This window comes from Dipodomys merriami, unplaced genomic scaffold (assembly GCF_024711535.1).
Source record: "Dipodomys merriami isolate MVZ:Mamm:240054 unplaced genomic scaffold, mDipMer1.0.p SCAF_7, whole genome shotgun sequence".
Taxonomy (NCBI): domain Eukaryota; kingdom Metazoa; phylum Chordata; class Mammalia; order Rodentia; family Heteromyidae; genus Dipodomys; species Dipodomys merriami.
The window spans coordinates 123,230-147,571 of record NW_027206290.1 but is presented as its reverse complement, the minus strand read 5'-3'; the positions used below and the strand labels follow the sequence as shown (position 1 = coordinate 147,571).

At 36.4% G+C, this 24,342-nt stretch overlaps 1 protein-coding gene across 2 annotated transcripts; it reads left to right on the top strand.

Moving 5' to 3' along the window:
• Positions 1-1,151: 1,151 nt before the first annotated feature.
• Positions 1,152-24,038, top strand: Depdc1 (DEP domain containing 1). Of its 2 annotated transcripts, XM_070007696.1 has the most exons (12): positions 1,152-1,224; positions 2,625-2,890; positions 7,593-7,749; positions 8,605-8,723; positions 9,143-9,273; positions 11,150-11,197; positions 14,342-14,482; positions 15,725-16,579; positions 16,974-17,146; positions 19,627-19,803; positions 21,543-21,728; positions 22,330-24,038. In XM_070007696.1, exons 1-12 carry the CDS (start codon positions 1,177-1,179, stop codon positions 22,468-22,470), a joined length of 2,442 nt encoding a protein of 813 aa, XP_069863797.1. In that variant the 5' UTR covers positions 1,152-1,176; the 3' UTR covers positions 22,471-24,038. The 2 variants fall into 2 exon arrangements, with proteins under 2 accessions (XP_069863797.1, XP_069863798.1); XM_070007697.1 differs by lacking the exon at positions 15,725-16,579.
• The last annotated feature ends 304 nt before the right edge of the window (positions 24,039-24,342 follow it).

Genomic DNA, 24,342 nt, shown 5'->3' with positions numbered 1-24,342 from the left:
ATTAGGCCCAATTTTAAGAGTAAGTAAATTGAGAAGCTTTTATTTCTTCCTATGTAATTCCATAATAAAACAATCTGTACTGAACACCCTAGGAGTTGTTTTTCCTTTTTCTCACTTAATACATGCTGCTTTTTACAGATTTATTTTTAATATAACAATGATGTTTTAATGTATAATTGTGTGTGTGTGTGTGTGTGTGTGTGTGTGTGTGTGTGTGTGTGTGTGTGTGTTTGGTGCCTCTTGCTCTCCCTTAGCTTTTTTAGCTCAAGGCTGCTGCATCACCACTTGAGCTATAGCTCCACTTTATGTTTTTTCCTGGTTAATTGGAGACAAGTCTCATGAAACTTTTCTGCCTAGGCTGCCTTTAAACCACAATGCTCATATCTCAGCCTCTTGAGTCGCTAGGATTATAATAGTGAACCACCAGCGTCCTGTGAGTATAATCGTGATTTAAACAACCAGAAAGGAATCTTGCATCAAGTGATGGCGGTAGAATTTCTTAAGGAAAAACATTGGCCAGTGTTACAACGTACCCAAATCTCACATCATATTTACTCAGAAAAACATGCTATTGTTTCATACCTCTACTCTATTAAGATGAGTTAATGCGGGGGGGGGGGATTCTTGCCACTAAGAACTTAATGATGACGCCTATTAAGATGGGGGGGGCGAATAGAGGAGGAGGGTAGAGAGTGGAACCCGAGATGGAAAGAGCTATACAGACTCTTAAATAAAGCCTTTCAGGATTCTGTCGGTCAGGAGAAAGCTCCTCCATCCTGTTTTAAGTGCTAATGTATTCTGCTGCAGATCTCCTAGGACCGGGAAGAATGTTTTCTTTTCTTTTCAAATTTCCAATTTCCTTAAGCCAGAGGCTGAACCTCACACACAATGGCGTCTGAAACTCCAAAAGTTGGTGCAAAGCAAAAGGAGAAGTAGCCGCTGGGAAGGTAAGAAAAGCCTGCGGCTGGGTCCTGCGAGTTTATCCCTGCCCGGCCCCCCCCCCCCCCCCCCCGCCCTCTGGGGGGAAAAGGGCCGCGGCGTCACGTGACCCGGCGGCTCGCCCAATCAGCGCAGCTCTCGGAGTTATTCAAATCGGCGGCGGGGTGTACAGCCCTGCATCCCGCTGCGTGCTTTTTCCTCCACCACCACCACCATGGCTGCGACCTGGCGCTGACTATGGACGGTCGGGGTGGGCCTCCCGGGCCCTATCGGGCCACCAAGCTGGTAAGACCACGCGGGACGGCGGGACCGGACGGCGCGGTGGCGGCGGCCGCCAGTTTTACGCAGGGCGCAGGGATGGGAGCCGAGGCCTCTAGGCCTCTGCGGAGCCAGGTGCGGGCGCTGGCCCACCTCTCCCGGGCTCCGGAGGGTCTGGGCCTCCGCTCCGGCCGCCGATCCCCACCCCACCTCCACCCCGCAGCCGCCGGGACGGGCGAAGCGCCCAGAATCTTCCTCGAGCTCGCCGTGTCGCACGACTCCTGTGTCCGGGGGCTCCCTGGGTCCTGCAGCCCGAAAAGACAGAGCCTATTTCAGCTCTGCCCTGGCCCCTGGTTTCCACCCCTTCTGAATCAGAGAACTTGGAAACGGAGTTCCATCACTTGGGGGGAGGATCGAATGGAGGTAGTTCATTATAGGGGTTTTGACGATTGGGCCTGTTAAAGTTTTAATGCAGGTCGTGCAGACCGGAGAACTGCCCATTCTAAACTAAACAAATACAGGCCTGGAGCGTTGTGGGTGGTGACTGTAGCTATCTATACAATAGACGTTATCTGAGCTTTGGGATTTTCAATTCTATTTTCACACCACCAGCCTAGAACAGTTGCTGAGGAGATCTACATCTCTGAGTCGGTTTCCAACTTCAGGTATTTCGTGAGAGGACACTGTATAATAAATGTGTTGTGGAAGTTATCCTCTCAGGAATGCCTAAACTGTTACTCCCCTTGGCCAGTGTGGAAATTGAGGTTCCAACAATGACTGACTTTTAAAGTCACAAAATCTGTATATGGGCTCTTGTCATAAAGTCTGCCATCCAACAAGTTATTGATTATAATTACCAACATAAGGAATAGAATGTATGACCAGTAGAGATCTGAGTGATCTAGATCTAGCACATTATTGAAAGCTCATTACATCAGATAAAACTAGTACAAGCACTCTGGGTGGAGGGAGGACAAAAAAAATATGTATTTACTAGCACTTTATGTGCAATAAGTAATTTTATCAATACCAATATGTAGGTTCTAATGTTCACATTTTAGGAATAAGGGTAATGAGGCCCTGAGAATTAAAGGCCAAAGTGTATAAACAAGAAGTGGTAAAATTAAAGCTGACAACTAAACTTTCATCATCCACTCATAAAACCAAGTTAGATAGATACATTGCATGGATTGATAGGCAGATGTAAAAAAAATCTATTACATGAAAATATAACTATGACCCTAAAATTAGTAAAAAGGAGTCCATAAGATAATAAAATTTTATGAAGCAGGAATGCCTCTTTAAGAATTCTGTACAGTATAATCAGAGGTTAAATTAAAGAATTTTAGAATTCTTTAGAATTAATTTTAAATTCAGGAGATTTCATCTTCATTGAATGTTTTTTAAAAAATCCCTTCTTTTTGCAGTGGAATGAAGTTACCACATCTTTCAGAGCAGGAATGCCTCTAAGAAAGCACAGGCAACACTTTAAAAAATACGGTAATTGTTTCACAGCAGGAGAAGCTGTGGATTGGCTTTATGAACTGTTAAGAAATAACACCAATTTTGGTCCTGAAGTTACAAGGCAACAGACCATTCAGCTATTGAGAAAGTTTCTTAAGAATCATGTAATTGAAGATATCAAAGGTAGATGGGGATCTGAAAACCTTGATGACAACAACCAGCTATTCAGGTAGTAAACATATATATCTATGTACTTGCGAAACGAAATGACTGTTAAGTTTTACCTCCAGTTTATTGTATTTTTACTACAATAGTGGCTTCTTTAAGAAAAAAATATATAGATACATTTTTAATTTCTATTTTTTAGAAAGTGTTACTGGTTTTAAACTAAAACCATTTAGAAAAATTGTTAAGGTCAAAATTATATGCTACAAATGCAAACTTTTTCATTGACCTTTAGTTTATATTGCTTTATTTTCATAGACTCTGTAATTATAAGACAAATTCACAGATCCTTGTCCTCAAATAACATAAGATGTAAAACAAATAATAGAAGACATAAACCACAGGTTAAAAGAGAATACTAATTAAAACCATACCAGAAACTCTGATTTATGATATACATTTTTTTTATTGAGTTCCCAGAGTAAATGAGCAGGTTATGCATTAAACGTTTTTACAAGTGGCACATCATATTGGAACAAATCTTGTTCTTTGTTTCTGACCTTTTTTCTACCTTGAAGCAATGTACACATTGTAAGAGTAATAAAACTATTCATCTCTTCTCATGTCAGCTCTTTGGTAACCTCTCTGGATACTTTCCTGCCTCCTCTGGCTGTCATAGTTACAGATACCCAGAGTTCTTTGTGAAATGTCCATTAAACTGGGTCTTTCAGTTCTAAAGCCCATGATTTTTTTTAACTCCATTACTACTTTTCAAATGAAATGTCTTAGAAGTGGATCTTTTCCCATTACTTTAGTTCATTTTTTGTTAGTAAAACAGAACATGTGAGACTAGTTAGTTGGTAAAGGAAATTTATTTTGACTAGAAGGTCCTCTGGTAGCTTTATAGCATGACAGAAAAGCAGAGAAGCAGACAAGCAATTGCAAAAGAGGCAAAACATGAGCGAGGCTCCTGTTTTGATTATAACTAATACAGTCCTTCTTAAGTTAGAGCTTCCCAAAAAAAGTATTAATCCAACCTGGGACTAGTAACTCACAACTGTGAGCCTAGCTACTCAGGCTGAGATCTAAGGGTCAAGTTGGTAAGCCAGCCTGGGCAGAAAAGTCCATGAGAATTATCTCCAGTTTACCACTAGACAACTGGAAGTGGCATTGTGGCTGAGATAGAGCACTAGCCTGGAGTGATAAATCTCAGGGACAGCACTCAGGCCTTGAGTTTGTGCCCTACAACCCACTAAATAAATAATAAATAAATAAATAAATAAAAATGTTAATCCTTCTAGTGACCTAATCACCTCTTCAAGGTCCCATCACATCTCTTTCCCAGTACATTGGAGATAAAACATCCACCGTGAGTTTCAGATGCATCACGCACATACCAACCAGAAGTTTCCCATCATACAAGTAAAGTGCAGTTGTAAGCATGTTAAATTGTCTATTTTATAGAACACTATAAAATGTTCCTAATTAGACTGCTTTGCAACTACTCATCCTTTAAGTATAATTCATCTTCAAGGTGTGGGCTTACTGCTCACCTTAACCCTGTCTTTTTTTTTTGGGGGGGGGGTCCGGTCGTGGGGCCTGAACTCTGGGCCTGGGCGCTGTCCCTCAGCTTTTCAGCTCAAGGCTAGCACTCTACCACTTGAGCCACAGCGCTACTTCCAGCTTTTTTTTTTCCTTTTGCTTATGTGGTGCTGAGGAATCGACTCCTCGAACCCAGGGCCTCATGCATGCAAGGCAAGCGCTCTACCACTGAGCCACCTTCCCAGTCCAACCCTGTCTTTTTTTTTTTTTGACCTTTTACAAATCTTATTGAGATAAGTTGCAATATTTAATGTAAAAGCATTGATACATTTCAATATGCAGAGACTAACAAATCTAGTACCACAGTCATAGACAAAAGTTTCTATGACTCCTTTTAATTTTCTTCTGCCTATCTTTTCATTTCTGTCACTGCAAAGGGAACTACTGCTCTGCTTGCTGTCAGTTTAAATTGATTTGAATTTCTTCAAGGTTGAAAAAATGGTAATGCACAGTATGAACAATTTTTTTGTTTGGCTTGTTCTACTTATATTTAGATCCATCCATACTATGTGTTCGGTAGTAGGTCCATTTGTATTGCTATCCTGTTATATGGATATGACATAAGTTGTTTATTTTTTTTAACAGTTGATGAACATTTAGATTGTTTTCAGGTCTGCTCTATTCAAAATAAAGCTGCCTATGAACATTATATTTTATGTAGATTTATGCTTTTATTAATTTTAAGGCGTGCAGTGTCTGGGTTGCACATTATCTTGCTTCTTAGCCCACTTTTCCTATGATTTCAAACCTCCTATCCAAATTTCTGACCTTTAAACTCATGTTTTTAGCAAATAGAAAACCATTATCACCCTAGCCTAAATTTTTGTCTTCTGTATCCAAATGAATGCCAACTGTCTACATAGTTAATTTTAATTCATTCTCTTCCAACTTTAAGTACTTATTAATAGTAAAACTGTCCATTGCAAATACCTAAATAGTTCTCTAAACTGTATGTTTCTCTCTAATGTATTTGTTAGATTATTATTATTACCTGCTATTCTATATAACTCCTCAATTAGTCTCTGCTTCTAGGGTTTTGTAATGATTATAAAACTACAAAGTGCCTTGAAATAAAAGTTACTGAAAATATGTAAAATTTTAGTGGAAAAAATTATAAAATTGTTATTGAAAGTAATAAATGGAGAAAGAGCCTGTCCACAGATAGGAAGATTTTGTATTATGTGTATGTCTACCATTCCCAAATTGGTATATAAATTCAGCGCATTCTCACTCAAAACTTCAATATAATTTTTTGTAGCGTTCGGCAAGCAGATTCTAAAATTTATGTGGATGATTGTCTTACCTGATATCTGCTCTTAAATTAGCTAGAAATAATTAGGTTCGAAGGGGAGAGGGGAAGGGGAAGGGAGAAGCCCCCATGTCGATGCTAACTTGATTATCTATTATATTGTACATGGCCTAAATACCTAAGTATGAAAAGTAAAATTCTTATCAAAAAGTTTAAGAAAATATTTGTATTGGGGTAGAGTAAGAAAGCACTTCTTTTGTCACTGAAAAGTTATGTATAAATTTTGTATATGATAAAAGACACCAAGAATAGAAAAAATAAAAACCCACTTATAACTCTTATAGGGAGAAGGAAAAATTACATTAGTTATAGATTTATGATTTTCCCTTAGGAAAGGAAAGCAAAGCACTAGAGTGAACAAAAAACTTCTACTTGAAAATAGATGATGAGCCAGGCACCAGTGGCTCACACCTGTAATCCTAGATACTAAGAAGCCTGAGATCTGAGAATTGCAGTTCAAAGCCAGCCTGGGCAGGAAAGTCTGTGAGACTTTTATCTCCAATAAACCACCAGAAAAAGCCAGAAGTGGCTCTGTGGTTCAAGTGATAGAGTGCTCACCTTGAGCTAAAGAGCTGAAAGACAGCACTCAGGCCCAGAATTCAAGCCCGAAAACTAACCAAAAAAAAAAAAAAAAAAAGATGATGAAAGTCAGGTGCTGATGGCTCACACCTGTAGTCATAGCTACTTGGAAGGCTCAGATTTGAGGATCGTAGTTCAAAGATATTCCAGGCAGGAAAGCCTGTGAGACTTATCCCCAATTAACCACCAAAAAGCCAGAAGTGGAGCTGTGGCTTAAGTGCCTTGAGCAAAGAAACTCAGGGACAGCACTCAGGCCTTGAGTTCAAACTTCAGGACTAGCATTTAAAGGAAAAAAAAAAAAAAAAGATGAAACCATGCACTAATGGCTTGTGCCTGTAACCTCAAGAAGCTAAGATCAGCGGATTGTGGTTCACAGACAGCCTGGGCAGACAAATATAAGAGATTCTTATCTCCAATTAACCAGAAAAGTAGTCCTGTGGCTCAAGTGACAGTACCAGCTTTGAAGTGCTTAGGCTCTGAGTTCAAACCCCAGACCAGCTTGGAAAAAAAAAAAAAAGAGGGAGATAATAAACTCAAGCAAATGTGAACAATTACTTGATGTTTATATACATGGGTATTGGTTTGTGTTATTTTTCTGTACTTGTTTGTGTCATTGAAATACTATACTTTAAAATGAAAAATGTAAAACAAAAACTAATCAAAAGGAACAAGAGCCGGGCACTGGTGGCTTACTCGTGTAATCCTAGCTACTCAAGAGTTTTAAGATCTAAGGGTTCTGAATCAAAACCAATTCTAGCAGGAATTAGACTTTTATCTGCAATTAGGTACCCCCCCCCCAAAAAAAAAAAAGCCAAATGAGCTGTGGCTCAAGTGGTAGAGCTCTAGCCTTGAGCAGAAAAGCTCAGGCAGAGACAGCACCCAGCCCAATTTGAAGACCCAGGACTGGCACAAGAGAGAAAAAAGAACAAGAGATTGGGTTCTAGGAATTAAGACAAACACAAACAAAAGGCAGAAAGTATATTCAGCCTAGATAATTTGTCAAAGGAATGTAGAAAATATAGTAATCTAGAACTGTTTTATGTGTATACATTTCTTCAACTGAATTGATCCAAGTGGTAACCCTAAATTTTCCATCAATAAAATACTCAGAATATAAGCAGGGAACTATTAAAATATTTTAAATGTATCATCGAAAATTGATTTATGTAGAATCCTCATTCTTTGGTAATGTAAATAAATCAGTTTCTTTGCATAATTTGTGAAATCGGTTTTAAAAGTTTCTAGATTATTTAAATACATATTACTTTTAAACCAGATTTCCTCCAACTTCTCCACTTAAAAGTCTTCCACGACGGCATCCAGAATTGAGAAAAAACAACATAGAAAACTTTTCCAAAGATAAAGAGAGCATTTTTAAATTTCGCAACTTATCTCGCAGAACTCCTAAGAAGCATGGATTACTTTACTCTCAGGTAAAATGTCGTTTTACTAATCACTTTTTAAAATATGATTACCATGTACTTGAGAAGCCAACACTGAAATCTCCTAGCCTAGATTACACTCTAAAAATATATATGTAAATGTATTTAGAACCCAGGAAATAAAAGTAAGACATGTTTGCAAATGATATAAAACTTAGCAGTGTTTTTTTTTCTTCAAATTATTGTGTTATCTGATACGACAGTAAATTTTCTACCACTGTGATGAAATATCTGAGAATTAATAAAAGGAGAAAGTTAATTGTGAGTGATGATTTCAAGTGCTTTAACCCATGCTCAGCTTCATTGCTTTGGGGTCTATTATATGAGCAGGTAGCAGAGAAACTATTCAGCCCATGGCAGCTGAAGAAGGTAAAAGCAAAAGAGACAAAAGGGATCAGAATGGTAATACCTGCTCCAAGAGCATGGTCCCAATGACAGAACTGCCTTTAACAAGACTCCACCTCTTGAAGGTTCCACCATCTCCTAATAGCACATCTTAGAAACCAAGACTTCATAAACACATGGACCTTTGTGGTACTTCAAGATCCAAACCATAGCTTGGAATTTCTACATAACTCTTCAACAGATCTCTCTGTTCCTACTCTTTTATAATGGTTACAGAATTAAAGTACCTAGAAATAAAGTTGATTTGGATGTCTGATATGAGTGTGGTATTGATAGCTGCAAAAACTATTACCATATGTTCCATCATATTTTCATACAACACTGTAGATCAACAATAGCCATATATGAATAAAACTACTAACTATTAAAATTTACATCTGTTCAACAATTCCTTAATTGGAGCATAAAACAAATTAAGCCAAAGTGATTTTTTTTTTTTAGGAAAATATAGAGAAAATAAATCATGAAATAACCAGTGAAGATCAAGAAAACCCTACAGATAATAGAGAAATAAGCCAAGAAGATGTTGAAGAAGTTTGGAAATATATTTTTCTGATCTAGTAAGATAAATCTAAGCTATAATCAAGTTTCTGAAGCATTTAAATGACCAATTTGATGTTTTTGTCAAAATATTCAAAAAAGTAAGAATAGTCATTTTTAAAGCTTGGAATTTAAACCTGTATGTATGTTTTCTAGTAAATGCTTTTGCTAATGGAATTGAAATGTTTTCAGTACAGTTTGCTTTTTCTTAAAGTCAGCTATAGTTCAGGGTCTGTATTGGTTATAGTCAGGAGTCTATGTTGGATCTCTATCCGTTTTATTGAGAAATATATTTAAAAGTGAGCATTAATTATAATATTGGAAATTTGGTTAGGAGAAAAGTTAAGTACTCTAGTTTTGTATGTTTGTCTATCATTCATAATTACCTTCTATTTCTCTTCTTTGAATCTGTAAAAGTTTGTACTCTTTCTTTTTTTAGCCTACAAACTATTTTAGGTGTGCCATCTCTCGAAGAACTCATAAATCCAAACCAAATAATTCCTCAATATATAATGTACAACATGGCTAACACAAGTAAGCATGGAGTCGTTGTACTACAAGACAAATCAGGTAGGCATCAGTTAAAGAAATTGGAATCCTTCCAACTTACTAACAAAAGTTGCACTCATAGGAGAATGCAGAACAAATGTGAAAATGGACTAGACTACTTCCATCACGGTAGCATCAAATCTACCGGTTTGTCATTATGGGTGCTTTAGTAACTAAGTAATGAAATAACTTTACTTGCATATTCATGTAAAGAATTAGAAGAAATTGTTAGATGCCAAAGCTATCCAAAAACAAACATAAAATATATTGATTAGGGGCTGGGAAGATGGCTCAGTGGTAAAACGCTTGCCTTGCATGCATGAGGCCCTGGGTTCGATTCCTCAGCACCACATAAGCAAAAGTGGCTCTGTGGCTCAAATGGTAGAGCATTAGCCTTGAGCTGAAGAGTTGAGGGACAGCACCCAGGCCCAGAGTTCAGGCCCCACGACCAGACCCCCCCCAAAAAAAAAAAAAAATTGATTAATCACATTGGTATTGAGGGCCTACAGTGTTCCAGACATTGTATTAAAGATTTACTGGTAAACAAGATAGAAATAGTGATATTTAAAAGATTTTAAGAAAGCCTCACTGTGAAGTACTCTAATATTTAATATTTAGTATACTTCATTTCAGTCCTTGGCCTCACCCTTTCAGCATAGAAACAGACAGATAGGGAGACAGATAAGATAAATATTGGAGGTTTTTATATGAAAACCCACCCCTCACACGAAAATAGTCTATGATTTGGACATGGTGTTGTTTTTCTATATTGTGAATAGAGTTGAATCAAGCTCTCTATTACTTTTACAAATTTGTGTATTTTAAAATATTATCTGATTCAATACCTTTTTAATAGATGATAAATTTCCATCCTGACAATAAGCACACACACGTTCACATGTGCATACACATTTTCTGTTGTTTTGTTTTGTTTTTATTTCTCACCACCAAATATTTTGGGCCATTTGTGCTGGGCCTATGCCAGGTTGGAGAGAAGGCAGTGAGTGGCTACCTGGTACTGGCACTCTATTATTTGAGCCACACCTGTAATTCTGGCTTTTTGCTGGTTAATTGGAGATAAGTCTTAGATTTAGCTGCCTGGGGTGGCTTTGAACTTCAATCCTGAGATCTCAGCCATAACATACTGTCATAAACACATGCATGGAACCTGCCCTTTTGTTGTTTTTGGTTGTCACGCTTGAGTTCCAGGCCTAGACATTGTCCCTGAGATCTTCTGCTTAAGGCTAGTGTTCTACCACTTTGAGCCACTGCACTACTTTTGGTTTTCTGGTGGTTAATGAGAGATAAGAGTTTCACAGACTTTCCTGCTTGGCTGGCCTTGAATCTTGATCCTCTGATCTCAGCCTTCTGAGTGCTAGGATTACAAGGGTGAGCCACCTGTACCTTGCTGGGAACTTGCTCTTCTATGAGGGAATGATTATCTCTATTTTACAGATACAGAAATGGAGGAAAACAAATTAAAATGACTTGTCTATGATGTCACAAGTTAGTAAATGCCAGAGCGGGGTCTTTTATCCTGGTCTTTCTATTTGCAAAGCTCACCCTCAAATAATACTCCATATGTGGGTGGCCTTTGTCATCCCCTACCCTCACATTCCTGTGGCAAGGAATCAACAGCACCCACAGGTGTGATTAAGTACATGGCTCTGTCTGGTGAGGACAGTGCCTGGGTTTGAGTCTCGTCTTCACTACTGAAGTTGGATTGAGATGTTTGTGGGGCCAAGACTCAAGTTTACATTTTATATATTTTACATTGATTACATATTTTATATTACTACTCATTTTTATGCACATAAATATAAAATAGACAAGTGTAAAGTTTTAAAATTTACTGTCATAAAATTTATGTGGTTTACTCTACAATGTTTATACCTAGATGACCTTCCTCACTGGGTATTATCTGCCATGAAGTGCCTAGCAAATTGTAAGTTGAAAACGACGTATGTTTTTTTTTTTATTATTAGTATTTAACAAGAATCAAAGAATATTTAAATGATTTATTATTAGAGTCTGTAACAGTTTCTTAAAATGTAAATGATCGTCAAGGTTACATTATGAGTCTCTAAATATTTATTAAACTGAAGATGATTTTATAATTCAAGCCCACCATTTATGTCTCAGTTCACATCAATCATAAAATATAGGCCAGAGGATTTTTAGGAAAATTCTGCAGTACAGTAATTCCCTCTGTAAGGCACAGAAGATTCAAATGTAGCTTAGAAGTAAAATAGCATGTCAGCAAAAGGTTCAATCAGTAATGAAGTTTTATGAAACCTATTTCAGTCCTCACAGTTGTACATGGTTTCAAAATTGAGGTGCTTTGTAATATTCCATATACTAACAGGATGTTTATGTTTATATAAAGTAAACTCTTTAATTAATCCACAGATCACTTTTTAGTAATGGTGATCAATAATAATGGCTACTTACCATTTAAGACTGTTTCAAGTACCAAACACTAATTGCTTTAAAAATAGATTTTACAACTTTGCAAAAATTGTACACTTCATACATTTCCCTATCAAGAGTTAAATTCTATTTTAATAATTCTAGTTATGGATGTAGTGTTCTAGTTCTTATAAAATCAGTAGTTTTGAAAATATTAATGAGGTGTTAGAAATGTACAGGTTAAGTACTTACTCCTTTATTGTCCACTGGGTGCCATTATGACAAAGTATCAGAATAAATAGTGACAAATAAGTTAAGAAACATTTTACTTATAACATTATAATAAAGATCCTGATCGTATAACATTACAATAAAGATCCTGATCATAAGCTTAAGACTTTTGAGTTTCTTTTTTTGCCTTTCCTACTCAACTACTCTCATTCCTTGGCTTGTGGTTAATAACACATAAATATACTAATAGGGGGTTCTCTGATGTCCATCTTTAGAGATTTCTGTCTTCCCTCTCTTCTCAGTCCTTGTTAGACCTAAATAATACTAAATATGTAAACAATATGTAACTAGTTTTCAATGTGTTTAACAATATACCATATTAAGAGTTTTACTTTCTTTGTTATTTAATCTGAAATAATTCTGTGAAATATAAGCAGTCTTTATTTCTAGTAAACCATGGTTTTTAAAAAACTTACTACTAGTTATCAGATAATTTTACTCTTAATACGAAGGATATTTCATTTATCTTCCCTAGAAAAACATCAGTTTGCACAAATCCATGTTAGCCCGTAAACTCTGAGAGAGAGAGAGAGAGTGTGTGTGTGTGTGTGTGTAGTGTAGTGTAAAATAATTTATTTGGGTTTGGGAAGATACTTTTAGCTGGACAAATTGGAAGGTGATTCTCAAATCTGAAGGCATGTCAGTCAATAAGGATACTCCTAAGGTTCTGATTTGATTTACCCAATAGATCACATAGTTGTGCTGGGGTTTTTTTGTTTGTTTGTTTTTCCAACTGCTCCAAAAGATTCTTAAAATGAAGATTCCAGGTCTTTGTTTAGATATGTCTCAAGTAGTGAATCAGAGCAACCATTTCTAGGTCAGCAAGTGTCTTAACTGCCTGGCTGATTTAGTCAGTGAACTGGATGATTCTGATACATACAATATGTGGACCACACTATAAATGTTGTTAGATCTAAAAGTTCTGACCCTTGCTTTCAAGTTATACTTAACTTTTAGTTCTAGCTTAGCTTCCAAGAGCTTTGTTCATCTTGGGAAAATTATTTGGACCCTCTGTTTTCTTAACTGTAAATTGTGATCAGATACTATTTCTGAGGAAAACACAAACAAGGAATTATGATTTTTTCAGTAATAATATTAGGCTTAAGAAATTGTTGTTTAAATTGTTATTTCAATTCATTAATGGTATGCTCCTGGCAAATTTTTTCACAAAAAATAGTTAAAATTTACAAAAAACAAAATTGGAAGAATTGTCTGCAGTATCCAGATTGGATTAAAATAGATTTTCCTAGGGCTTTTTAAAAAATTGTGTATAGGATTTTTACAAAGGAGTTTTATCTAGTATTTCATAAACATATTTTACATTGATTGGATTAGTCCCTTTATTGCTCTCCTTTCCCTGATTCTCCTCTCCTTTATTTTTCAACATTTTTCACTGGGCTGCTTTGTGCCCTTTTTGTATATAGACATGATGTTTACCCCCATCATTCTCTTTTCTTCCACTCCCTCTAATCCCCTAGACAGTCCCTTAGTTACAGCCATGTTTCTGTGAAGGTATGTTTATAAATATATAGGTCTAAATTCTGCAGTTCTACTCCATTGTGCATATACTACATTTTCTGTATCTGTTCAGCAGCCTCTTGGCTGTTATGAATAGTACTGCAATAAATATAAGAATGCTAATTTCTGTTGACAGTCTTCATATATCTGCCAGAGTAGTCTCTCTAGATCATCTGATAGTTCTATGTTTAGTTTTTTGAGGAACCACCATAGAAGCTGCACTAATTTACATTCCTACTGGTAGTATCTAAAGATTCCCTTTTTCCAGTATTTTCACCAATATTTATTATTTAGAGTAGCTATTTTGACAAGTGTGAAACAAAAAGTCAGTGTTCTAATTTGTATTTTCTTTATGGCCAGATGTTGAGAATTTCTTCATGTATTTATTGGCCACTTGTACTTCTTTCAAGAATTATCATAATTGGATTGTTGGTTCATTTGCAGTTTAGTGTTTGAGTTCATTGTGGTTTCTAGTTATTCCTAGATTTGTAGTTGGCAAAGAATTTTTCCCATTTTGTAGGCTGTCTCTTCTTTGTAGAGACTTATTTCCTTTGTAGAAGCTTTTTAGTTTGATGTAATCACATTTGTCAATTTCATCAAGTGCTTTTTCAAATATTTTAAGATACATATTTGCTCTCTGAATAGTTGGTAAAATAGCAACTAATAGCTAAATAGCAGTTGACTGCTTATAGTGATTTCTAATCAAATGATCTGATAAGGGATGAGATGTGAACAATCCTTTAATTTTTAATATTGTGGCAGAATTTGTTGTCAAGCATAACTTTCCCATGAAATATAAGTTTAAGTATTATTTTAAATTGTGTTTAAATTAAAATACATTTGCCTCTTTCTTTTGCCTTCTACTTCATAGGGCCAAGAAGTAATGATACAAATAATCAAACTTATGTTGGATTTGAACGAGATGTATTCAGAACAATTGCAGATTACTTTCTAGATCTCCCTGAACCTCTACTTACGTTTGAATATTATGAATTATTTGTGAATATTTTGGGTATGTTTATTTTACTTTTTATATAAATTCATTCTGTTTAAAGTTTCCTAAAATCTAAAAACGTAGATAAATATAAAAGTGTCAGGCTATAAATTACTTCAGACTTCAGTGATACTGAGGTTGCTATTGAGTCATTTTCTAGTGATTCAATTATGTTGTTCCAATATCACTTGTTCTTGTATCAACTAAGTATAATTTAATGCAAAAGGAGAGAATTGCCAAGGTCTACAGGGAAGAGATGTATGTAACAAGATTGGGAATGTGAAATGGTACAGAAGCGCCCTTAGCTTCATTGTTTTAGGGTTTTAATTCAAGTTTCATTACGTAGGGATGATTATTGAAAATTCCTGACTGGCCTTTGATATTAAACTCAATCTCCAGCCCCCTTTTTTAGCCAAGAGATGGTAGACTAAGAGTTCCAATACTAAACAAAACCAACCATGAGTTACCTTAGGATGAATTCAAATGTGCTCAAATAGGCTCCTCATGAATATAAGAGAATTTATCACTCAAGAAACTTCAAAGATTTGGGGTGCTCTGTGCCAGAAGCCAAGAACAGAAAACAGATAAATTAGTACAGTTGGCATTGGCTTGCATCTCTTTGATTTCTACATCCTAGATGTAATCAGCCCAGAGTCAAAAATACTCAAGAAGAAATTGCAGTTGTACTAAACAGCAGAATTTTTTCTTTGTCTTTATTCTCTTACCAGTATAACTCCTTACATAGTTTTTGCATTATTTTAGGTATTATAAGTAGTCTAGGGGTGACTTTAATATGAGAGAGGATATGCTTAGGTTATATGCAAATATTACACTATTTCATATAAAAGACTTGCACATCTACAGAATTTGGTGTCTGTCATCAGTCCTCAAACCAATTTTCCTATTGGTACCACAGGATAATTATATATTCTATTATACCACACTTGTCATGATTAAGAAGTTTCTAGTGGTTACAGAATGATAGATGTTTTTAAGTGTATTCCAGCTCAATCCATTTAATTAGGCTAATAAAATAAATTTTTAATTAAATCACAAATAAAATAGTCTTGCACGTATATAACTGAATGCTGCATGTGTCTTATTTAAGTGACTTTCAGATTAAGCAACTGCTATTTGTACTATACTAACAATATATATACACTATAATGATGCTTTATTTTTTAACTTTGCTATTGTTTTGTTTTATTTTTGCCCACCATCATACAGTTGCATCTTAATTTTTGTCTCATTTTCTGGTAGTTGTTTGTGGCTACATCACAGTTTCAGATAGACCCAGTGGGATACATAAAATCCAAGATGATCCACAGTCTTCAAAAATCCTTCACTTAAACAGTTTGAATTCCTTCAAATCAACTGAGTGTCTTCTTCTCAGTCTGCTTCACAAAGACAAAAACAAAGAAGAATCAGATTCAACTGAGAAACTACAAATAAGTGACCAAGAATTTCAAGAAAGATATGCTAAGAAAATGCAGCTAGTTAATTTAAGAAATAGAAGAGGCAATACTAATGACATAATGGGAGGAAGCTGCCATAATTTAATAGGCCCTTTAAGTAGTATGCATGTTTTGTCCTCCAACATCAAACCAAGGTGCTCTTCTTTGGAAGGAATTGTAGATGTGCCAGGGAATTCAAGGAAAAAGGTGTCCAATATCTTCCATCACTCTCTTCTGAAAGTAGAAGAACAACATCATAAACAGTTTTTAGAGTTAAATCCCAAACAAGAATCCCTATTAAATCATCATTCAGAGGAAAGTATTCAAAAGCCACTCTGTGTTGGTTTTAAAAGAACCTCTACTTTGACAGTTCAAGACCAAGAAGAGTTATGTAATGGGAAATGCAAGTCAAAACAGCTTTGTAGATCTCAGAGTTTGCTTTTAAGAAGTAGTACAAGACGGAATAGTTATATCAATATGCCAGTGGCTGAAATTATCATGAAACCAAAGTTCGGAAAGTGCAATACAAGTGACCAAACAGCTATGGAAAGTGGACTTGGAGAGTTTAGTACCACAATCAATAAAAGACTGTGCAAAAGTACAATAGAACTTTCAGAAAATTCTTTACCTCCAGCTTCTTCTGTGTTGACTGGCACACAAAGTAAGGTTGTTGCTTTCGATGCATGCAGTATTAACTTAGTGCTTACTAACTCTCTGTTTGGCTTACCTAGCTTTTCTTCTCTGAAATGCCTTTTAGTCTTCCAAAATTATTATAAAAACTTCTGCCATGACGTGATCGAGGTTTATTCTTGCTCCTTAAAGCAATTTTCTCTTTCGCTTATCCGAAGTCACTATTGATAGTAAGAAAGGATTTTGATACTTAAAAGCAGGTTATGAAAATTTTGCTATGCTTTTGAGGAATGTATACATTTCTAGAAGTAGTTAAATGAAATACTGAGATTATTTTACCCTCTCCTATAACTGCATATGTTAGTTGTGTGGAAGTTAGTATCATTGATGATTCTTTTTTTGGGGTGGGTGACTTTATCTTCTAGGCATGCTGCAACCTCACTTAGAGAGAATTGCCATCAACGCACTGCAGTTATGTTGTCTGTTACTCCCCCCGCCAAACCGTAGGAAACTTCAGCTCTTAATGCGCATGATATCTCGAATGAGTCAAAATGTTGATATGCCCAGACTGCATGATGCAATGGGTACAAGATCACTGGTAAGTTTATTTCTTATGTAAAGAAAATGCCCTGGTTTATTAACCAAACAAAGAAAACCAGACTCACTACACAAGTGGAGACATAGAAGTCCTAGATTCTTGGGTTATAGAAGCTAATTTAGTCTGTTTCCAGTCAGCAAATACTGGGACACAAATTCCTTGTGCACAGTCTGATAAACTATCACATTTTTGCACTAATTCTAACAGAGAACATTGCCTCCTCATTCATCCCTGGTCTAGACAATCAGACTTTGTTAGACTGCATTGTCACTTCTATCTGATAGGGGAGACAGAGGAGTGTAAGGGACCTCTATGTATGATGAGTCAAAGTGTTCCAGAAAGTTTGGTCACAGGTGATTGTAGACAAGAAATTTGGGAGACGTTGTTACCAAGTGATCTCATTCTCAGATGTTTAGAGAATGGAAAATGAATATACTAGGGCTTACATGCAGATACTGATAGGAAGTGAGGCCTGAAATAGACTTGCTCACTCTCACTCGTGTACTCTTATCTGTCTGTCTGTCTGTCTCTGTTTATTTGTCTTCTTGAAATATTCCACTGCTGTAGACTGCAGCTTTTTTTATAGGAGGCTCTCATAATAAGAAACCTGATACTATTTGTCATTAATATAGACAATTCATTAATAATGACAATTTATATATAAAGAAGAATTATGCCTGAATCAATTATACCACTATTATAAAGCATAACTATTTCATAAGGAAGATATTTTGAGAGATAAATAGTAATTTGGGGATTTTGCTTGTTTTCAAAATTACTAGGATAAGCTGGGTACCTATAATCCTAGCTACTCCTAGCTGAAATCTGAGGATCTGAGATCAAAGCCATCCCTGGCAGGAAAGGCCATGAGACTCTTATCTCCAGTTAACCATGAGAAAACCAGAAGTGTGGCATTGTGGCTCAAAGGTGTAGAGTACTAGCCTTCAGCTGATGTTCTCAGGGACAGTGTCCAGGCCCAGAGTTCAAGCCCTACAACCAACCCCCAAGCCCCCCCCCCCCCCCAAAAAAAAATTACTAGGACATCCAAGTGAAATTTTTTTTTTTTTTGTCAGTCATGGGGATTGAACTCTGGGCCTGGGTGCTGTCCCTCACCTCTTTAGCTCAAGGTTAGTGCTCTACCACTTGAGCCACAGCACCACTTCTGACTTTTTCTGCTTAGGTGGTACTGAGGAAACCTAGGGCCTCATGCATGCAAGGCAAGCACTCTACCACTGAGCCACCCTCCCAGCCCAGCCAAATGAAATTTATCTGACCAAATCTGACCAAAAGATGAGCCTGGTGAATGAAAACTTAGGCAGAGGGTAGTTTTGAGCCACCATGTAGAGATGGTATTAATGGTATGAAAATAAATGAGTTTTGCAAGGCTAAGGAGGTAAAAAGGAGCAAAAAGTAGAGAACTGAGGTTGGAACTAGAAAGCCTATCTGACATTAGAATAAAACTAAAAATAGTTCAGTGCAATAAATATGGTGGTCATCTACTAAAGGCAAATACTTGAAGTAGAAGTCTAATATTTTCATTATTTTAGAATGGAAGAGGTAGGTATGTTGCAAGTGGATTGTTTGGATTGAATGTAATGAGTTTTAAGACAAAATTTTCTGTAAGATTTAAAGATCTCTATGATGAGCTGGGGGCTGATGGCTCATGCCTGTAATCCTAACAACTCAGGAACCTGAGATCTGAGGATCCTGGTTCAGAGCCAGCCCAGGTGGAAAAGTCTGAGACTCTTATCTCCAAAAGTGGTGCTGTGGCTCAGAGAGGTAGAGCACTAACCTTGAGCAGAAAGAAGAGCTTAGGGACAGTGCCCAGGCCTTGAGTTTCAAGCCCCAGAACCGACAAAAAAAAAACCCACAAAGACTTCATGATGGAATTAAAGTGCATGTACATATTAAATTACTATTTAAAGACATAGAAATACATTAAAACCTATATTTGCAACCTTTGATGAACTTATTCTCCTCATTTGTGTTCTTATGATATCCATTTCATGTAATAAATCCTTGTTGTCTTTAATCCTAAGCAGTATAGCCATAGGATATTACTAGAACCTATGTAGTTTAATAAAATTGTGGCTAATTTGAAAGAAAACCTAAGCTTTATATAATCCTTTGGAACCATGTTAAGGAAATTCTTAACAAATACCTTTAAATGTACTTTATCATAATAGAATTCAGTGATAATTACTGTCCAATTTACATATCACTTCAATACTTCACATAATGATAACTAAAGATTACTGATACTCTATAGAAACCTTACATTCTTTTTTTATTAATAAGTTTTTTATTGTGAGAATACTGTACAAAGGAGTTACAATTACATGAGCAAGGTAATGAGTACATTTCTTATCAAGCATTGTTGCCCATCCTTGTTTCCCCTTACCATCCCTGCCCTCCCATCTCTCCCCACCCCCCACCCAGAAACCTTACATTCTTAAACATACATCTTTTAATGTTTCTAGATGATACACACTTTTTCTCGGTGTGTACTATGCTGTGCTGAAGAAGTGGATCTTGATGAGCTTCTTGCTGCAAGATTAGTTTCTTTCTTAATGGATCATCATCAAGAAATTCTCCAAGTACCCTCTTACTTACAGACTGCAGTGGAGAAACATCTTGACTACTTAAAGAAGGGCTGTGTAGGTATTTTGGGTCTCAAAAGTGTCTTCACTGGCCAGGCACTGGTGGCTCACTCCTATAATCCTAGCTAGCTGAGATCTGAGAATCACAGTTTGAAGCCAGCCCAAACTGGAAAGTCTGTGACAACTCTGTCTCCAATTAACCATCAGAAAACCAGAAGTGAAGCTCTGGTTCAAAGTGGTAGAACACTGGTCTTGAGGGGAAAAAAAAGCTCAGGGACTGTGTCCAGGCCCTGAGTTCAAGCCCCACAACTAGCAAAAAAAAAGTCTCTCCACTAGTTATTAGCAAGTGGCAAACTTAGCTCATACTAGCTCTATCTAAAATGGAGTCTGAACTCATCAACAAATCTATAAAATTTAGGAATATAGACAGAACTGGGGACACAAATAACACTGGGGCTGGGAAAGTGGCTCAGTGGTAGGGCGCTTGCCTTGCATGCATGAGGCCCTGGGTTCGATTCCTCAGCACCACATAAGCAAAAAGAAAAAAGCCGGAAGTGGTGCTGTGGCTCAAGTGGTAGAGCATTAGCCTTAAGCTGAAGAGTTGAGGGACAGCACCCAGGCCCAGAGTTCAGGCCCCACGACTGGACCCCCCCCCAAAAAAAAAAAAAAAAAAAAGAAAGAAAAACAAATAACACTGGGACTCTCCCTGTTGTCCATGTCTTTTTTTCTTTTCTTTTTTTCAGATGTGGGGTTTGAACTCAGGTCCTGGGTGCTGTCCCTGAGCCTCTTTGTGCTTAAAGCTAGCGCTCTACCACTTGAGCCACAGTGCCACTTCTAGTTTTTGAGTGGTTAATTGGAGATAAGAGTCTCACAGGACTTTTCTGCCCTAGCTGGCTTTGAACCACAATCCTCAGATCTCAACTTCCTAAGTAGCTAGGATTACAGGTGTGAAACACTGGCACCCAGCCCGTGTCTTATTTCTATTTCATCCTGTATTTGACAGGTGACTCCTTTATATGGTAGGGAATATGGCTGATTAAAGTTCATGAGTCACAGACTTCACTTTGAGACCTAAAAAAAAGCCATCCCTGCACCTCCAATCTGAAGAGGTGTGGGTATTGATTGGCCCAGTGGATCCTTTGGGTGTTTGAGGATCAGTGGGATGGAAAGAGAGCCATATTCTGATTGGCCCTATACCACTTAGAGCCAAATTTGTTCTTCAAGAAACATTAGGGAGGAAAGGGTAGAATGGGAAGGAACCATTACAAAAGGGAGACAAAGGAATACCGAGCAGCCCAAAATAATAACATGTACTTTATTCATGCATTGGTTGACCAGCACATTGCTTTACTGTCCTAACTTACACATAATTTAAATTATCCCCTACAATTTCTTCCTCATCTCAGCAGATATGTAGACTCTGCCCTGCCCAGGCCCCAGCCCTCAACACTAAATGAATACTTTATTAAGTTCAGAATGTTAAGATGAAATAAAATATCACTTAATATTATTGCTGTCTTATAGTTTAAATAAAATCTATGGTGCTAAGTACTTTATATACATGTTCCTATGGAACCTTCATTTTAATGATGGAATAATCCAAGACATGTAAATAACTTGCTGAAGGCTACAAAACCTGTAAAGTTGTGGAGCTGGGACTTGAATCTTACCCTATTGCATCATCTGTAGTCGGGTTTGGTAGTAGACCCATAGTTACTAGATCTCAGCATAAGGATACCGAATAAGAACATATGCAGAATTAGCAGATCATCACTGTCTCTTTTTCTTCACTACAGGTTAAAAGTCCTGGAGAGGAACTGGTTGCGCCTTTGCCAACTTATTCTTACTGTACGCAGATTAGTATACAGGAGTTTGATGAACAGAAGGTTTCTACCTCTCAAGCTGCAATTGCAGAACTTTTAGAGACTATTATTAAAAATAAGAGTTTACCGGTAAAGGAGAAAAAAAGAAAACTGAAACAGGTAAGAGAATGAGCAATGTCTCATTCATGTAAATATGTTCCATTATGCTATTCATGCTTGCTACTTAGTGACAATTAAAATCCAATTTCTTATTTTAATACTGCAGATTTAAAGTTTGAACATAGAGGCTATATATCATGTTTCATCATATGTACACATTAAACTACTGCTAAAACACCTGAACATCCATTTGATTTCACTCTGTATCCCAAATTTGAAAACAATAATGACATGAATAGTGGATACTCTGCTCTGTTGCTGGTGTTTTAATTATACCTTTGATTAGCCTGGAAAAGCAATTAGAAAATTTGCTTTATAATATATTTTGAGTAACTCATCACTACCATTTAGAATCTTTAGCTCTAAATTCAAACCCAGTAGCTGCATGACTCTCTCGAGAACATTAATGCTGTAGGCACTAAGAAATGTCTGTGCCAATTCTGTGACCTTCTTGGGCTTAACCAGTGAGAAACAAATGGTAGAATTTTTAAAGGAGAGTTAGCAAAGAAGGCAAGGCAGGGATAAAATGAAAGGATACTTGATTACCTTCAGCTAGTAAAGAGATGTTCACTGCCATCTAATTCTTCATTTCATTTTTAAGTTTCAGAAGGAATATCCCTTGATATATCAGAAAAGGTTTCCAACCACAGAGAGTGAAGCAGCACTTTTTGGTGACAAACCTACAATCAAGCAACCAATGCTGAGTTTAAGGAAACCAAAGTTGCGTAGTCTGAGATATTAAGAGAATGAAAAGAATTATCTCATGCTGGTGAAATGCCGAGAAATGAAGCCATATCTGAGAATCTAGCTAGTTCAGGAAGTCTGTTACTAATAAGGTTTCTTTAATAAACATGTACAGAAGTGCCAAAATAGTTTTGTTACTCAACATGAGACTTCAGAGCAGCTACTGGATCTCAGCTGAGAGGACATAACAATAAATAATGATACTTTAGACAGAAACAATCTTTTTTAAATACAATTATGCAGAATTTACTGTGATTGTACTAAATTTTTATTTATTTGAATTTTGAAAATTAAGCGTGGTCAAGATTAAGCTGTAATCCTGTTTTTAAAACAAAATTTATCTGCACATGTGATTATGGATATTAGCTAAAGAACTAGTTTCTTGTTTCTAAATGTAAGAATATGAAAAATATTTGAAAGTTCATTGAATTCTCAGCTGCTAAATATTGCACTCCTTTTTAATTTTTTTCTACTTTTGACCTATTTATATATTTGGGGGGCTGGGTTTTGTTGTTTTTTGTTTGGGGGGTTTCTTATTTAGGGGTGTTTTGTTTTTGAGACAGGATATCACTAGCTGACCTCAAACCCAAGTTCCTCTTGCCTCAGCCTCCTGAATGCTGAGATAATAGGCATGTATCACACCTGGCTTTTATATTTAAAACGTGAGTTTTTAAAGCATGCTTCTATAGCTATTTCAGTCACTTATTTTATCCATAAATACCTTTGAATTCTTTGATTAATGCTGTAGGACAAGATGGACATAACAAAGAAATGTAAGGCAATCAATCAGGTATTCATTCAAAAGACACTATTTAGCAACTGCCCTGTGCCTTGCCCTATTCCTTTTATGTAAAGACTAATGAATAAAAACAGAAAACATCCTTTCTAACCAAGGGAGGTAACATCTCCATTGGTTAAAATTACAAGATACTTACCCAAATCAAAGTGGGAAATCTTTCAGCTGAAAACTGACCTGACTATGGAAAAGTTCTCTAGTGCTTTACGAGCTGTTGCCATCAGTATCGTCTGAGACATTTTAAAACAGTCTCTATACCCAGGGCATACCTTCTAGCAATTCTGTATTATAAGCATGGTATACAGAAATTGGTTTGGGAGTTTTAGGGTTTGAGGGGATTTTGGGGGGGACTGTGTCTCATGTAGCCAAAGCTGGCCCCAAACTTTGAATCCTTATGTCTCAGCCTCCTAATTCTGGGATTACATTCAGCAGGCATTGGTATTTTTTAAACTTTCTTGGACTCCAATATTTATCTAACATTTCTCAGTGTTAGCACTGGCACAGAATATTAGTCAGCGGAGCATCAACTTCATTTTGTATTGGAAGACAATGCCAAGAATAAATAAATGCCTCTTGATATGAGGTTATTCAGATTTCTGCTTGATTGACTTGGCAAAATCATGTAAAATCTATTGCTTAAATGCAAAAGAATGTATAATACATGTAATAAACTCTTAATGTTTAATACCTTGAATTCTCAGTTAAAATTTATACTATTCATATACAAAATGTCAATGTTACATTTTCAGTTACTATTTTCTTATTAAAAAATTTTGACAGACATGATAAATGTATCTTTTGCTCAGAAAACATGTAAAACATTGAGCTAAATTGGAATTCGAATTCTAAGGTGCTTGTATGCTAAAACTTTTCTTGTTGAAAGGTATATGATAATGTGAATTATGTTTCAAATTAAGATACAAATATTGTGCGTTTTGTAATACTTTAATTTTGCCTATATATTTATTGACATTGCACATATAAATATTAAAAACAGTAAACTTTGTATTAGTGTATGTTGAAATTATGAAATATATGGTCCCTGACATCAGGTTGGTAAGAATTAAGCTATTA

Bases quoted from the DNA above. Each gene is read 5' to 3' on its own strand.
- Depdc1 (XM_070007696.1), top strand. From the start codon at position 1,177: ATGGACGGTCGGGGTGGGCCTCCCGGGCCCTATCGGGCCACCAAGCTG. The intron at 19,804-21,542 runs GTAGGTATTTTG...TCTTCACTACAG, and splicing joins ACTACTTAAAGAAGGGCTGT to GTTAAAAGTCCTGGAGAGGA. The intron at 21,729-22,329 runs GTAAGAGAATGA...TTCATTTTTAAG, and splicing joins AAAAAAGAAAACTGAAACAG to TTTCAGAAGGAATATCCCTT.